This window comes from Dysidea avara, chromosome 14, assembly GCF_963678975.1.
Source record: "Dysidea avara chromosome 14, odDysAvar1.4, whole genome shotgun sequence".
In the NCBI taxonomy this organism is placed as follows: domain Eukaryota; kingdom Metazoa; phylum Porifera; class Demospongiae; order Dictyoceratida; family Dysideidae; genus Dysidea; species Dysidea avara.
In genome coordinates this window covers 87,003-105,663 of record NC_089285.1, presented here as the reverse complement: position 1 = coordinate 105,663, position 18,661 = coordinate 87,003, and the positions used below count along the sequence as shown (strand labels likewise).

The window sequence follows — 18,661 nt, the reverse complement described above, 5'->3', positions numbered from 1 at the left end:
TCCACCGTGACGTTGGTGACAAGTACTGAGACAGATGACGGTTGGCAGGTGGAGCTGGACTTGACACGAGGAAACACAGTTGGCACAGCATCAGGCTTTAAACGGGACTCTTTTTTCAATGTTGAATCGTGCTGCTATAGCGGTGTCTTCTTCGAAACAGTCACTCGTAAAATGATCGCTGCAGACAACTGAGTGCTTGCTGGGTCCATTGAAGTCACTACGAGTTCTCTGGACTTGCCTGGTCCACTCTAATCGCAGCGAAGGGTCTGGCGGAAAAACATGCAAGCTTACACCATCCCTGGTGAGTCTTAGAACAGTTAGCAGCTACGCACCTTTTACCATTTCAACTATTCGCCTCAACTATGCTCGCTTGTTGGCCGACTTACCAATATATACTCACAGCTGTGTTCAACTTGTGACGTAAAAACGCATTTTTACCGCAACCCGGAAGAAGCCGACACAATGCAAATAACCCCATTTTTTAGCACCGTTTTTCACCCATCATATTTTATTATTTAAAAAAACAAATCATACAGTTGTACACAGCATATCTTTAACTATGCACACATACAAAAAATAGTTTTTAAAAAATGCATGTCACTCTCCCTTTAATAGCTCTGCAAACATAGTTATTAACGGTCTTCAATATGTTAGTATCATTGCAATGTGATGCAAGTGACTGTAAAGTGGCAATATTCTTATGAGCATGTGATGCTGATGATGAAGTCTGATGTGACAGAGAAGTCATTTCTTGTAATATTTTTGTGGTCTCATTCTGCTTCAGTTGTGCATCACTTGTGATAATATGAGAGGTATTGTGTACATTATACATATTATACATATACATCACTTGTGATAGTATGAGAGGTATTGTGTATATTATACATATTATACATATACATCACTTGTGATAGTATGAGAGGTATTGTGTACATTATACATATTATACATATACATCACTTGTGATAGTATGAGAGGTATTGTGTACATTATACATATTATACATATACATCACTTGTGATAGTATGAGAGGTATTGTGTACATTATACATATTATTCTGATAAAGTTTTCTTATTAGCAAGTGAATGTGTTTGCATATTGTTAAATGTACCAATGAATCAGGACATGTACAGCTATATTGGTGGATACATATATCACATTCAGTACACCGTAAAGGGCAATTTGGTGAGCATCTTGTGTCTTTCTTACGAACATCATAGTACAGTAATGGGTTTTTGGATGAGACAACTCTCCACAAATCAAGTCCATTGTCCTGTATTAAATCTGTTGATAACTCCATACTGGATTTATGTCTCTGGCAAATGCAACTGATCCTATGAGCTGCTGATTGTCTTTGTATAAATGTTCACATTGTTATTAGTGGTTGTCCAAGTCATCATCTACTGCAAATGTGTTTAGCACTTAGGTATTAAATTGCAACATGTGAATGTAAGTCACAGAATCATGAGTTGAATATAGATGTCACACTGCTCCAAATCTGCTAGTGCCTCTGCTAGCTCACTACTGGGATCCGGCTTTCTCTGCCTGCAATTTAAAACAGCACTATAACTTAGGTACGCAACATAAAAATGATTCATTAAAATGATCATTCTTGGGTTGAAAATAGCTACTCTTCCAGAGCCTCCAGGAGTCAGAGCAAGAGTACATAAAAATAAGAGAGTGTCCAACTCTCTATGAGGTACTTACAAACGCACTGAGTCAAGTTATCAGTAAACTTTGAGATATTCTTGTTTTATTTTAACACTTTGCAGTCAAGTGAAAGGCTTGTTGATCAATGGGACTGCACATCATCGACTTCTGCTGAATTATCTCTTGAGTTGTTGTAGATCAAAGCATTTAGCACATTGGGTGGATACAGCTTGCATTGTTCCATCATCACTTGACTCAGCACTGCCTTTGGGAGTCTATATATTCCAATAGGACGCTCTCTCTTATTTTTATTATTATGTAGTCTTGGTCAGAGCAAGAGTTAATAATAGTGTGTAGGGAGAGTATCCAACGCTCAATAGGCCTGTGTAAAATGAGGGCGTAGGATGGATGGCTTCTGGGCTAGACGTGTTAATCACACCAAAGCAAAATAGAATCCTTATGAGGTCGCAGACATGCACTATCGATACCAAACAATGACGTGAAGGCTGTATCTCGTGACCAAACTGAGTAATGGCGACGAATTCGAGGAAGAGAGGCCAAACCGCTGCGAAGGAAATTTCCGAAGTAGGGCAGCCAAAGAAGAAGAGACAAAGAAAAGTTATGACTAAGAAAACCAGAGAAACACTGCAAAGCTCTTTAAAATCTATTGACACTACTATTCTTGTTCAAGAAGCGGTCGCTCGAATCCGTGAAGAGTTCGATTCGGAAAGTAGTACGTCTTGTAAATGAATTGTGTGCCGAACAGCAGTTACTGCAGGAGTTAGTAGAGTTTCATCGTGATACGTTTGTGGCACTACACATTGAATGCAAGAAAGAGAAAAATTCTCAGCTTAAGTTTCAATTAAGATGGTTATCCCTTTGTAGCACGTTTCTGCTGGAAGAACAGTACTCATTAGCAGATATCAATCTCGAAGAGAGTACTCACCCAGTGTTGACTGAGCTCAGACAAAAATGGATACACTTTTGTAAGAAGCACTGCAGCTCCATTACAGCTAGTAAACCAATCATGATGTCCTTTTCATCATCTTTGTATAATTCACTTCTAGAGCGTGTGGCATCATTTCAAACTAGGCAAACTGAGGGAACAAGTGGTGGCACTGTAGTTCCTACTGCTGAAGAAGACGGTGTTTACTACTGCTTTGGAGGAGGTGCTCTATGCGAAATGCTTCATCGTCGATACAAACAGATACGCACCGCAAGCAACAAAAACTTAATGTCCATTGAAATAAGTCTTTTACAAGCCATTAACACTAAGGACAAGTCAGATATACCTGAATATTTGCAATACCAGGACCGCGGTTATATGTATTTTCCACACAAGACTTTCATACCATTTCTACAAAAGCTGGACACAGATTTGAAGAAGCTTGTAAATGTGGAAAGCTTTCATAAACTTGGAAATGATTTGATCAAGGTGCGTCAATTGTTTGCTATACATTGCATATCATTTGTTTGTTTTTTGTTATAGATCACTCATGATGGACTGAAAGAACCATCATACAAAGATACCTTTGTTGCTGTTTTAAAACAAAGATTACCTGACTGCATCCTAGATAGTGAGACTCAAACAGCCATGGACAATGTATTTCTGTAATACAAGGATCCAAGAGTTCTTATCAGCAACTAAGCAAGAGTTTGCCACAAAGAAAGGAATGGCCTCAACAGTAGATGTAAACTTGCGCACTACTCTATTAAGTGATCATACCAAGTTATCTAGTAAAGTAGATAAATAGATGTATGAAAATACCATTGTTATTGTATTGAAATGATTATTGTGAAATGTGAAATAAAAAGATAACAATAAATGCTTTGAAAAAACAAATTAACATTGAACTGTATTGCTGGTAAAAAAAAGTAAGTAGCATGTAACAGGTTCATGTGGTACCGTATTTCTTCTTTTGAAGTGGAATTTCTATGGAACATAATGTCTGATCTCGATAACCAGCCCCACTGTGATGTCCAGATGCACTCTGCTTCACCAAGTGTGCATGCACATCTAGCAGTTGCATAATTGCAGGCATCCAACTTTCCACCAGCATTATGTTTGAACTGGCTAAACAAACTTTCTACAGCTGAGCCTGAAATTCTCAGTGGTGCAACAAAGTAGCCAGGGTATCGCTCAAGAAAATATTTACAGAAAGCTTTAAAGCCATATACATCAATACGCAGAAGATCCCATGCTGTATGCAAAAAAATGATTAAATGACAATCATATGGTCACTTACTCTGCCAGGAAAGGAATGCCTTTTGTGTGTTTGATGTATGAGGGAAACTGGCATCTATCAAGTAAACAAGGTAATAGAGAAAGCATGTTAACAAGTAAATATATATACCAGGATTATTCTAGAAAAAATTTCCAAGGGTGGGGGAAACGGGTCTTTGATGGGATTGGGGGGAGGGGAGGGGGAGTATAAATAGTTGTTTCTCGTAATTAAATGAATACCTTCTAGTAGAAGTGTAGAAATCCAGGAAGAGAAATACTCAAAGCCACTTGAAATGTTTTGCAACACTGGAGAATCCATCCCACATATCTTTTCATGGCAAAGAAATTCCTTTTCAAATAACAGATTACATGCCTCTAAATATTTATGGGCCTCAATCGTCATGGCCACATCAGAAGGTGGGGGGTCTTGGTGGATGTAAGAGTATAACTCCATTAATACCTGTTCCTGCTGTATAACATACAATAAAAACCATACATGCCAGAATTTAACAAACCTGCATAATTTTAGCTGGGGAAACATTCAACTTAGTCCATGCATCCCTCAATACATGCACCTCTTTTAGGCGAGGAACCATACGGGTTTGTTGTTGTCTAACCCGATTAACTTCTCGTTTGTACATGTCAACGATCGTACCCCAACCAAAGGAACTCTTCTCTTTTCCTTGTTGAAATTTTTTAGTTCCTCCACTCTTTGATGAAAAGAGTGCGTTAATCATGTTCTTGAGCTGTATAAAAGGAAGTGAAACGTCAAAATTTGCAACTGTGAATAGGAATCTTACAGTCTTTCCAATTGCATGGACCTAGCAACCCATAAGTTGGCTTGTACAGTTGGTACCACATCAAATTTTTATAAAGTCCTAATGAACCTATATTTTGTGAGGCAATTTTAAGACGACAGATTGAAAATATGAGAAGATTACTTGAACTTTGTATTTGGGAAAGACTATAAGTCCCTCTTTATGTAGATCCTAATTTATACCAATATTACCTGGTGAGTTGGACAAACTATCCAAAATATTAGATCAGGTGGATTAAACGGGTTGATAAACCAGGGCTTAATCTCAAATTTGTCCAGGGTAGGGTCATCTAGCACAGAATACGCACCATTTGCTCCATGAGTAGACTTAATGGCTGTGAGATTTGCAGCACAGCCATCACACACTAGCATACTGGTTTTGAGCCCATGGCGTTGGAAGAATTTGATGGTCTCCATTACGCAGGCAAGAACAAACTTACAGTCAACTGACTCAGCATGAGTAAAATATGGACCAACAATGTCATAGCTGCTCGTCAAATCGCGCCACAAAAACTGTAGAATATAAGCTGTCTGTGCTGCAGTTTGTGGCGTCTGTAGGAGCTGATAAACATCTGTCAAAGATGACAAATCTTTACTGGTCATGGCTAATCCTGTCAAAGTTTGGCTCCTAGAGTTCCACATAAGTTGACAAGCTACTTTGACCTCGTCAAATACTAGTACACCATCTGACATTGGTGGATGTTTACCTAACTTCTCACAATCAGCCTTAAAAAGCACATACTGGGCAACCTGGTCTGTGATGCAGCTGCTCTTAGTTCCAGGATCATGCAAAAATGCTCCGGTATACGATTGGAGCAAAGATCTTGACGGCAGCTGTAGTACATCAAAACTTTTTAATGCTTCATATGCTGCTGGACTCCTTGTAAATATTGCCAAAGCTATACACAATTATAAAAAAAGTGGTAAGTGTACATACAATTTAAAACATACCCATCCGGATTGTAACCATGCTCCACTGATTGCTTCGTTTCCCAGTAACTGCAAATAAACATACACAATTAATACATAAACTTTTAAAATCCAGTAACTATATAAATAGCATCAGACCATGTTGTTTACCATTTCTTGCCTGATCTTGCTGGAACTGCTCAATATTTTGTCTTTTATCTGTTATCCAAATTTCTCTAAGTTTGCTACCAACACCATGAATTTCCCCTTCCTCAAATATCTTCTGTAAATCATCACCAACCGTACCATCAATAACGTTCACTATATCACACATCTGTGTGTGTTGCTCATCAGCAAGGGTTATCTCTGTACTCTCATACTTTGCTAGCTTCCTCTTGTCAATGCCACGCTCCATTGAAGCATTCTGTTTCCTTTTTAGCTGACTTGCTGGAGACATATACGTCAGTCTAGCCCTTGAAGAAGCAGTTTGCCTTTTGACTTTTTTTGAAGGGCTCTCCTTTTTAGTACGCTGCAGTTGCCATTCAAGATTTGAACAAAGTCTCTTACAAGCTGAGCACTTAGCTTCAGCACTGCTCTTAGCCTCTAAAGAAGCATTCATTGGTAGCTCAAACCACATCTTGCAATTTACAGAATCGACATGGTAAAATGGAGCTTCCGTACGGCGAGCAGTCTTGCAGTGAAATCTTAGAACATCATAATAATGCTTCTGATAGTAGGAGTACTCTATCCCAGGGCAAAACTTGTAGGTTGGCGCTGTAATCCTTTCCAATAACTCATGAACCTCTGATTCAGTATGCAAAACCCCTTTATCCAGATCTCGCAACAGTATATGTACCATATAGTTCCCTTCTTCCTGGACCGTTATTTGCACTCTGGACACGTAGCCAAATGGCGGATGGTAAGCTAGGCGACGTTGTGTAACAGTTAATATCTTCTTGTTGCTGTCGAGCGCATATCCAATAGAGAACTGCCACTCGGGAAACTTGAGTTCTTCGACAGCACACACTCCTTCTAATTGTAGCACATTTGAGTCTTGAACTAGCGAATCTTCTTGTACTTCTTGATTCGCTTCACCTGCGTTTCTTCCGCTAAGGACGGTCTCAGTCGAAGGAATCGAGGGTCCCAGCAGTCTTCGTGGATACGCCGATAATTCTTCTCCACTAGGTCTTTCATTTCTCAAAGTACGAGAGATATTAGCACGCACCGGAGTAGTCATTGGAGCACATGGCACAACTATGGCTTGTGTTGTATCGATGAAATATCGGTTTCGTCTAGTCAGCTGAATCATAAATATTTTCACTTTAACACATTGTAAAAATACAAAAAAATACAAAAAAAATCTGATGATATCCGGACTGCTCTACGCGCTCATTTTACACAGGCCTATTGAGCGTTGGATACTCTCCCTGTATTATTAACTCTTGGTCAGAGTATACCCATAAACATGCCGGCACTCAACGTTTCTGTTAACTTGCTATTTAACTTCTGTTCACCAGATGCAACACTGACTGTTTTGTTATAGACCTGCTCAAGGAGCAAAATTCAGTCAGTATAATCCAATTTGAGGTTAGGAAGCCGTAGTTGGCAAAGCTGCATTCCTATAAGGCTGCATTACTTATGCTGCGTTCCTGTTAATAACCATTTTGCACTTGTAGGGGCTTTGTCAATGCTATAAACTTATATTTTTTAAACAAGAATTTTGTGCATAGTCTACCCTGAAAGCCCACACATTTTATGATTATTGCGCATTTAGTGTTTAAAAAAATATAAGTTTATAGCATTGACAAAGCCCCTACAAGTGCAAAATGGTTATTAACAGGAACGCAGCATAAGGAATGCAGCCTTATAGGAATGCAGCTTTGCCAACTACGGCTTCCTAACCTCAAATTGGATTATACTGACTGAATTTTGCTCCTTGAGCAGGTCTATAACAAAACAGTCAGTGTTGCATCTGGTGAACAGAAGTTAAATAGCAAGTTAACAGAAACGTTTTAATGGAGGTGTACACTCCAATAATAGACTGAAAATTCCATCGCATACCACAACATAATCCATTATATCGCTTGAGCCCATTGTGGTCTAACCACAAAATATTTATCAAACATTCCAATCACAAGAGAATTTAAATTTTTTCAAGCAGCATTTTTCAAAATATAAATGATTAAAGTTTTTAATGAAGTACTTTTGAACCATACTTAAGTAGATATCCTATAGTTTAGGATCACTGGAAAGGTCTATCAACAGTCTTCCATCAGTGAAAATTTTGTTTAAAAAATATTTACACAGTGCAAAGTTGCAGCCAATTTTGTAACTAGAGATGGACCAAATTTTCATGAAATATTCAAAATGTTTTTGGTCATAAATTAGAAACTAAGGAATATATAGAGCTAAAAGTCTGCATGAGTGATAAGCACCACAAGTACTACAAACACCAATTTTGTCATAATCTGAGAGGTTGATTTGACATGGAATGACCCTGTCTCAATTTGAGCATCAATATCCTTTTGCTTCTTCTATGCTGTTTAGAAGAAACAGCAGTTGACACTGACTGATGCCATAGAGATCAAAACACTCACTCTCTTCAAGTACTTTCTCCTAAGGTACCATTTCTTGTTAGCATCCGGCATTGTAGCTACCTAGCTATTCTACCGACGATCATGTAGGCTACAAATAACAAAACAACGCATTGACAGCTTTTATAGTATTTTGACTCCCACCTTTATTGCCAATTTACGATAGGCTGCAAAATAAAGTTAATGTAAGGCAATCGTATTCACATGCGTAATATGTAACTATTATGCATTGTTACTTTAGCATAAGGTGATCGTAAATGTGCACAAAAGCGTAATCACCTAATTACACCTATGGCAATTACGAAAACATCATAACAATAGTTACATATGTGCAAGATCACATTCTCTCAGTGTTTGTTTACATATGCCTGTGTTCGTAAAGGTGAATAAAAGCTAAATGCATGCAGTGATTTTGCAGTCAACCTTAAAGTTGGTTAGCTGGCTATACACTTTCAACTGTCACAGTACTCTTTGGAAAATTGCACCACGATGGAAGCAAAGATGAAACCAAAATCTTGAGAAAGATAGTATGGTTGCTTGCTGAAATGTTTTAATATTATTGCTATATCTATTCACTTTTGTAGTACTTCACCGTATAAGGAAAACTCAGATAGTATTCACTACTATTCCGAGATTAAAACCCCTGAGCGAAGTGTTGGCAGCGTCTGCACTGGATTTTCCGAAGAAGGGTTATTTTGATGGCAAAATTGCTTGCTATGGTAAGGAGTTTTGCTGTATATTCAAGGGCATAGCTATATTACATAATTTGTATTTAAATTTCATATAATTTAAAAAAAAGATTTATTGTAATTATTATTAGTATTTCTTGAAACCACATGCAGTATACTACACACATACACTGGAAACTTCATTATATCATTATTAGTACTTGGCTGTATAGCTACTAAAACAAAATATTTATGCGCAACTCGATAGACTGACGCGGCGCACGCCATTTGCTATGGCGAATCCACCACTCTCAGTTGCCGCCTATTTCTTTATATTGTGTAATATTTTCATGGTATGTGTGCGTGGTGGAATAGTGTACAGTTAATGCATACTGTAGCTATTCATCCGGTTCAGTCTATTTGTCTATTTGTCTGTCAGTCACCCTTCAGTCACAACTTCAAAGGTAAGTTTCTAGGTGAGCTAGGGTTGGAGCGTTCAGCATAGCTACCCTATTCTCTATAAGCCTATAATTTTAATTTATTGTGTATGCCAGATAAATAACCTCCGTGCATACAACTAATGTACCCAATATAAGTTGCAAATTTCTGTTATTACATAATTAAACGCAACTGAAATGACTCTGGCTATACTGCCCACATAATCATCCAGATTAGAGCTGACTATTCTAGCTATAGCATTCCAATCCATCTCATGCTGTGTTTCTCCAACAATCCAATCCATCTCATGCTGTGTGTCTCCAACAATGGTGCTAGAAAGAGACACAGTATTACGATATTTCAGTAACATTGTTGAAAGCTTCTAAGCCGTTGATGAGTATATAGCTATAATTGAAGCATATACATACAAGATGACATAAGACAACCTTCCAATCCATTGCATGCTGTGTCTCTCCAGTGTTATGATATTTCAGTAAGTTTTGAAAGTTTGTAAGCTTGATGAGTATACAAATTGAAGCATACACTTGGAAAAGTGTTAATTTGTTTCACACTTGGAAAAGTGTTAATTTGTTTCCCTATGTAGATCTAAGCATGTCTAAGCAATATACTTACACAAGAACTTTTTGCAACAATTGCATAAAAGGTCTTTCATATGAGAGACATTCTGATTAGAAATGAGAGAAACAGCAATACACTGTATATAGCTAAGGTGTGACAGCCATAAAACTTGGAATAGCCTTAAGGTGGCGGTATAGCCTTAGTTATGGTATTTAGAAACCCTAGCAATTATTTACTTCACTAATTATTTTAACTTACTTATGGTCATGTCATATGCGGCTGGTTACATCATAACTGCACGATAAAATAGTTGGTTGAAACCTCAGACGTGCACTAAATGCTATAATGCGGTAATAATGGTTTTGTCAAGAAAAAAGCAAAAGCTACGAGCAGCTTCACGGGCCAGATGGCATAATGATGAAGGTATATATAGGAAATATTAGTACAGTATAATAACAGTATTAATTAGAAGCAGTTGTACAAACATGCTCAGTGAAAGATGGCAGTTCAAGTACAGTCAGGTAACAATACACATATACTAATACAAATTGTGTATTGTAAGTTTTTGATAGTAACACTAACACTAGAAGTACCATCACAAGGTGATAGTACAGGTAAGGTATTACAACAATATGCATAATCATTGAGTAATTTATTATTTCAGTACCATCATGCACTATGGTTGGGAACAGAGTGTTGTCACTGGCTCTCCTTGGACAGTACATCTATGATCTTACAGAGCATGCTGCAACTTGTGGATCACGTATCGCATTTTCAGGGGAGAGTCGCCAGTATGGTTTGGCATCTGTCTTGGTATCAGAGTGTACAAAATGCAACACAATTCTTCGGTGTTACACTGCTGACAAGGTGATGTGTGGTGGAACAAGTCACTACTCCACCAACATACAAGCTGTCTTAGGACAACTTAGTACAGGGGAAGGGTCTAGTCATCTTGAGGAACAAATGGCTGCCATCCAGGTTCCATCAATGAGAACTCCTGTTTTTATAAACATTGAGCTTTCCCTTGGGAATGTGTTCAATGACATGGTAGTGGAAGGTTTGTTGTCTGCCGGCAAAGAGGAGAGAGAATTTGTCATCGATAATGGCCTGTACCACCACACAATATACCCTGCTGTCACTGTGGTAGTGGATGGTGGCTGGAGCAAGAGGGCACACAAACACTCCTACAATGCCAAGTCAGGGGTTGGTGTGATCTTTGGTGCAGCCACCAAGAAACTGCTGTATATTGGTGTCAGGAACAAATACTGTGCAATCAGTGTCATTTATGAAAGGAAACAGTCTCCAATTCCCGAACACACCTGCTTTAAGAACTGGAGTGGCTCATCCTGTGCAATGGAGACTGACATCATTGTTGCAGGTTTCAAAGAGTCATGGAAAATGCACAGGGTGGGGTACATGTGGTTAATTGGGGATGGTGACAGCTCTGTGCACCATGCTGTACAGTTGGAAGTTACAACATATGGTCGTGATGTTGAGAAGGTTGAATGTGCCAATCACGCAGTGAAGTGTTTCCGCAATTGGATGGAGTCACTCTGCAACAGCCACCCTGAATATCGAGGGCGCTTTGGTCTATCAAAGACACGTATGAAGAGGATCACTCACGGAGCTCGGTGTGCCATCAAAATGCATAGTTCCACTGGTGATGTTGATGCTCTTCGTCGTGATCTGAGGAATGGCATTTGTCATTACTTTGGTGATCACCGACAACGCAGTTCCACCTTCTGTAAGCAATCAACTACAGGAGAGATAGGTAATGCATAAAAAGCACTGTTTCTCTATTATTACCTTGATGTACAGATCCATTGACTGTTGCAAAGCTGCCACCAAGATTCCTTCGTGACGTAGAAGCAACAGCAGACCGTCTTGTTTCCAAGGCTAACCAACTGATTCATAACAAGACAACAAACATTACAGAGAACTTTATGTCCATAAGGTAATATCAAGAGTACATAATAAGAGGCCTCTTTATTATGTACTCTTGGTAATATCCATTTTGTATGTAAACTCACTGATTGAAATACTCAATTTTAGATGCAAAATGGATGGAGGGAAAATTTTCAATTGAGTTTAATCAGGATCTTTTTTACATCGGTCAATGGCTGCTGCATTACGAGTGCAACATGGTACAGAATGGACTATCCCTGTTATGCACTCTTTGGGCATCACATCAGGACTGGAACAATTGGAGAAAGTCACCAGCAGGAGGAAGCGGAAACATGATCTTGACTCAGCACGCCTGAAATATAAGAAACAGAGGCTTGAAGTACGTTATGGTACTTCTGTAGCTAACTCCTCACCAGACTCTTCATACGGCAGTATGCCTGCAGAAAGAGACCTGACCCAGGATGAGCTGCTGCGACTCTGCAGGGAACACCTGCAAAGAATGAAGATGTCTGTTGAGGAGATTAATGACATAATTAAGGGAACTACTGACCAGGCTGAAGATGATTCAGGGGAATGGTTCGTGCTACGTCAGGAAAGTGTGACTGCTTCTTTCTTTGGTGAAATCATCAAGAAACGAAGTTCCTTTGTTCCACTTTTGAAGAAAATCCGATACAAAAACAAATTCCCCCAGACAGCTGCCATGAGGTACGGCCATGACAATGAGCCTATTGCACGGGAAGCATACGCTGCTAAGCTTCAGATGGAGCACCATAGTGGAGTTGTTGTCACCAGGACAGGTTTTCACATTGACCACCTGGTATATACTACAGATAATCAACATATTGATATACATACACCAACCCATGGGTAGTTTCACCTAAATTTTCTGTAAGGTAGAACTGCTGATTATGTGCAAGCCATAATACATGTTAGGGTGTTTTTCATTATAAAAATTAATGGCATGTCTTTTCTTTACAGGACAGCTGGTTAGGAGCATCACCAGATGGGCTGGTGTTTGATCCCAGTGAAGCCAATCCCCATGGGCTGGTTGAAATTAAGTGCCCAGCTCGTGCAGCAGGGACAACTCCATGTAACCAGAAAGTCGTGGTGTGATTTAGTTGTGTGGACTCCTTCAGAAATCTCCGTTGAAAGGATACAATACGATGACGAACTGTGGAGAAACAAGATGTATCCAAAACAAGATCGACAAGATTAGGGAGAATGTTCCTTTCGATGGATCCACTGGGGAAACTTTATAGACTGCTTCACACCTCTTAACGCATCGCATTTTTGCTCACAATAACAACATAATAGAATTCATTGTTGTCTGCCATATAATGCTGAGTCATAATGTATCACGCGCACAAATTGTGCCGCACGCTTTGGCGGTTTGGGTAAACAAGTAATTCTTCGATTCTATGTTTCTAGTGAGCTGATGGACGAAATACAGCAAAATTCTGTTTTAGTAGTTGGTTTTGAGGTAACTCCAAGTATGCAGGGTTGTGTTTTGTGTTAAATTTTTCATCCACAAAATCCAGATGACATAAGACAACCTTCCGATCCATTGCATGCCTAGTCTCTCCAACAATGGTGCAAGAAAGAGACAAAATGTTATGATATTTCCTTGTAAGCTAGATGAGTATACAAATTGAAGCATACATTTGGAAAATTGCTAATTTGCTTCCCTATATAAATCTAAGCAATTTACTTACATGAACTTTTTGCTGTCTTTACTCGTAATCATTTACTTTTAAATGTCATACTTAGATATGTGACCAGATCTGCGAAAAGGGACATAATCGCACAAGCCAAAATTTTACAGTATAAAGCATTGGGTGAAATGAGTTCACTGCTGTTGTGAATGTCAGCTCATGTTGTGAATCCACCTTTTGTAAATCAACCAGTGCCAATTCTTTTTGTGAATAAAGCTCCTGTTGTGAATCCACTGGCAGTGTCAGCTCATGTTGTGAATCAACCAGTACCATTTCCATTTGTAAATAGAGCTCCTGTTGTGAATACACTTGTGTCAGCTCCTGTTGTGAATCTACCAGCGCCAGTTTTAAAGATGTTGACAGCCTGTTCATTGGCGTTTTCTCTTGGTTGTGTGGTAGTGTAGACATTAATTTACATTGTCGGTGTGATATGTTGTGTACTGAACAAGAACACAGGTGTGTTTGGTGATATTGGAGGCAATACTATTGGCGACAGGTGGATAGTGGCAGGTGAGTATCAGCTATTAACCAACTAGTGATGGCTGTATTTGCATTGCCTATTGAATACTTGGTACGTTACAATAAAGCTTCAGCTGAAGTCGTACTCTGTTAAGGTAAAATAATTACAAAATGTAGCCCTGTTTTGGCTTTGTTAATTTTATCGAAGCGGAATAGCTATACAGTAATACAACTATATCTGAGTAGTCTATTTACATTGTACCTGTTATAAGTGGTGCAAGCAACAGAATAGAAACAGTGCTGAACACAGATAGACGAAATTATTTATGCGCGTTTCCAATCCATGTTACGTATAATATCTATGATTACACATGTTTTATGTTATGACATCAATTCTTCTTATGCTATTAATTTGCAATTAAAACCAAGGGCATAGAGTATGGTTTGCTATATAACTAGCCACCTTAGAGCTGTACTTGAACTATGTGCATTACAACACAACACTCCATGGTCAGTTAAGGAAGCCATGTGATGCTACTTGTTTTTGGCTTTCTCTGTGAGCTACAAGAATGCAATAAAGCTTCTGAAATATCTCTTTGTTGGTGATGATTAGATAGTAGTATTGATAAAAACTCTTGTGTCCATTATAGTTGCTCCTGTTGTGAATACACCAGCAGTGTCAGCTCCTGTTGTGAATACACCAGTGTCAGCTCCTGTTGTGAGTTTACTCCTGTTGTGAATGTCAGCTCATGTTGTGAATCCACCTTTTGTAAATCAACTAGAGATGGACCGATACCACTTTTTACCGATATTTCCGATACGAGTATTTGTACTGAAATTATTTGCCGATACCGATACCGATACTATACATTGAAGCCTAGACAAGTTTATTATAGAAATTTCATTGTTGTGATACATAGCTAGCTATTACAATATCACAGTAATTGATTGATCTCAGTTCAATCAAGTTTTAAAATATTCATTGTATAACAGCTAAACATGATAAACATCATGGTAGATTACTAATTTCTTGATTTGAGGTAGTTTTCTTGTAAGCTTATTGATAAGGCAATTAATTGCGTGGGCGGCCGATAAATGTACAATGTTTGTTACAGCTTTTCAACCAAACCTTTTCATGAAAAAGCAAGCCAAGTAGTTATAAACTTATTTCTTGAGGAACAACTGCATTACCATTTTAATTACAAAGGATTCACGTGCTCTAATATATTAGAATACACACGGAGCAGTTGCAGCAATACTTGGAAAAGAGTAGCAAAGGCTTTGTTTCGCTACTTTGTTAGCTCAACTAAGTTACTGATTAGCTCAACTAAGTTATTAGCTACTGGAAACTTAGCTTAGAGATGGTTCAATAAAAATGGTGAGTGTCTACTGTGGTATCTGTACCTTGTATTACCGATACCGATCCGATACTACTGGTATCAGTATCGGTCCACCTTTAAAATCAACCAGTGCCAATTCTTTTTGTGGATACAGCTCCTGTTGTGAATCTACTGGCAGTGTCAACTCATGTTGTGAATCAACCAGTACCATTTCCTTTTGTAAATAGAGCTCCTGTTGTGAATACACTTGTGTCAGCTCCTGTTGTGAATCTACCAGCAGTGTCAGATCATGTTACGGATCTATGAATCAACCAGTGCCACCTCCAGTTGCTGCAGGTCAATGGATACAGGCCTTACACCATCCATACTAAGGTAAAACTCTCATAATAAGTATAAGAAAAAATCAGGAATTTTAAATTAGATTAGGGACAGTGTATAATGCTGCAATAAAAAGTACTGAAACAAGCTGGATCGGAGTAGTACGTAATGTACAAATACTGTAAAACAATAAGAAGTAAATATCCCTACTGTGCTACACTCAATTTAAAATTCCAAATTTTTCTTATACTTGTTTGTGAAGTTTTTTGTTTGTGTGGCAATTTTGTGTGGCAGTTTCTGATACTAAAATTAGAACTAGTTTGTCATTTTACACCTGATAGGCACAAAAATTTTAGACGGGCAACCATAGTGTTTGTGCATTTAAAGAGCGTTTGTCATTCTTTGATAGCACCTTCTATGGAGGAATGGCGTGGAGGTGAAGAAGACTGATTAGTACTAGATTGAATCTGGAAGAGTATCTGATAACTGAGAATCCAGAGAACAAAAGTAGAAACACACATTTGTTTGTACAGTTAGAATAATGTATTTTGAGGAATCAAGTCTCTAGGGCGTAAACTGTGGGACTAGTTCTGAAAATTTGTAACTTGCATTCTACAATGAGTTAAGACATGTACTAAATTGTACAGTTGTGATAGCTTATTTTGAATAAAGTGTTTGGCAAAATGGTTCAATCTGTTCCTGAGTTATAACACAAAAAGTAATTTGTGGGAATCCATAGGCAGAAAGACAGAGACGGAGGAGAGCAATAATATACTGTATAATTCTTGTCTCTCTTCGGATGAAGGAGTCTTGGTAATGTTGTTTGTGAAATGTGTGCAATGTGTAGTGCACAATTTGTTTATGTGACATGGCGTGGATGACACAGCTGAAATAGAAAATGTCGCAGCCAGTACATTGGTTCTGTAGGTAGGGCATGAAACTTGCCTGTATCTTTTACAGTACACATAACCATTATATTCTTTCCAAAGTAAGCTTCCTTTGTCAGCTTAATAGCCAGCTGTGGAATCTTTGACAGCTTGTTTAAGTTTGGGTAGTTGTTGACCACCTCTTGAGGTAGTAAAAGAGATGTATAATTGATGTCTGGTAAAGGTGCAGCTGCTTTTTAATCCTGGTGTGTCCAGAATAGAAGCAGACTAAAACCAGCACTGATCACTCTCATAATATTGCCTAACTGTAACAGTTCTAGAGACATAAAGCAATTTGGAAATGATAGTCACACATGCAAGACACAATTCATGACGTTTACATGAAATATTCACAGCTTATGTCATTGGTCAAACAATGAACATGTACATAAGTAACGACCAAAGTGCTTCATGAAGTTTATCTGAACTACAGCTTGTAGCAGCAAAAACGTGTCAATTTTGTGCATTTGGAACAAATTAATCAGCTGCACAAAGAGAATCCACATGGCATACAGCTAAAATGTACTGGTAATTACAGTGTGTTGTGTTTTATTGAAATTATTACTAAGGACATGGCTCCGTCTGCATTAATCAATTTCATTGAAAGCCCATTATTCCAAGGTACAATGAGCAGGATGATTTGCACAGCAGAAAGCATGGTATTACCATGGAATAAGTTTGTCACTTAAATTTGATTGGCTGAAAACGTGGTCTCTACATCTCGTAGAACACTAGAGACCACTCTGAGACGATATTAAACAAGATAATAATGCACCTGTAACATTGGCAATGCACAGGCATTTAAATGGCTCGTAACAGCCTAATCCACTTATGCTGTGGCAGATCCAGAAAATTAATTACTCATGTTTTGTGCAATTACCATATATGTGACATTGCTCTAACCAATAGATCCCAGCTGGGGAGGCTCTAGAATTAAGAGTATTGTATGAGCAGGAGACAGCAATGAGAGCAGCCTGCTCAAACAGGGATCTTATAGTCTTCTTTGTCATTTTACAAGCATTGGCCACTTGGGTGATTGTGTATGGCATAAAATGGCTTAAACAGCCAATCTTGATGGAAATGTAATGAATATATAACCGAGAAAGGTGAAGGTCATATTGTAAACAGCTATATCAATCTTCCTTCTGAGCTCTAGTAGTCAAAAGATGCTGTTGGGTATTGGCGGGGATAGTTAGTTCAAACAAACAGATGGAATTATTGGAACCAACACCAAGTGAGGTCTGCTAAGGGTGTATCTTGAGTTCATAATATCAACACTGAATATATACCCTTGATATTATCACAGCAAAAATAGTGTTCCAATACTACATATTCTAACCTCGTCTTTATTCAGTATTGGAACAACTATTTTTAAAAAACTCCCTATAACAAGACAAAATGAACCTGAAATCTATAAATGACTCTAATGTTATTCATTATTGGGGACTGTGGTCTGTTTCTGTTTGAGCCAAGGTAGAATTTTTGGACTATTAATTCCAACACCAAAACATAGATGGAATAAATACAGTCAGTATTTGTGTATGAATTATGCTGTGTATGGTCCAGCTGAAGCAGCTTCATTCAGTGTACACCCAAGGTAACTCCCTGCAACAGGGTTATATTATAGTATTGGACACACACAATGTTTCTTTCAAATAGCCACAACAATATTCTACCTCCATGTATTCACACTGAGTGACTGCAACCATTTATATAGCGCAACTGTGAGCTCCAGTGTCAACGGTCTCATTCAAGAGCGTTTTGAAACATCTGTCTTCTCCCCATCTAACTTAATTAAACGTCTGTACTACAGTGAATTGTAGGATTCACATCAACAGATATTCGTTACCAAACTATTCAGATATGGGCACTTAATTTTTTATATGGCATGAAGAGGCGCTTAATACTATGATCCTCTTCTGTGATTGGGTACAAGTTCCCGCTTCTCTGGAACAAACTATCAGTCCTTATGATTGGTTATATTATTGTTTCCATGGTTTTATTTATCGTTCTTCTCATTCTACTTAGCAACAGAGAGAAGTGAGTTGCTGTTTTAGTGTCAGAGTAGAAGTTGTACGTTTAGTATTTTTTAGCATGTCTGCAACTGCAAGTACGATAGAG

The 18,661-nt window shown here is 38.3% G+C and overlaps 1 protein-coding gene across 1 annotated transcript; it reads right to left on the bottom strand.

The window, feature by feature from the left end:
* Positions 1-3,424: 3,424 nt before the first annotated feature.
* LOC136244800 (uncharacterized) lies at positions 3,425-6,838 on the bottom strand. Its single transcript, XM_066036352.1, has 7 exons — positions 5,773-6,838; positions 5,644-5,691; positions 4,885-5,591; positions 4,391-4,621; positions 4,116-4,344; positions 3,898-3,951; positions 3,425-3,852 (listed from the first exon to the last, which is right to left on the bottom strand). Exons 1-7 carry the CDS (start codon positions 6,836-6,838, stop codon positions 3,425-3,427), a joined length of 2,763 nt encoding a protein of 920 aa, XP_065892424.1.
* Between the last annotated feature and the right edge of the window lie 11,823 nt (positions 6,839-18,661).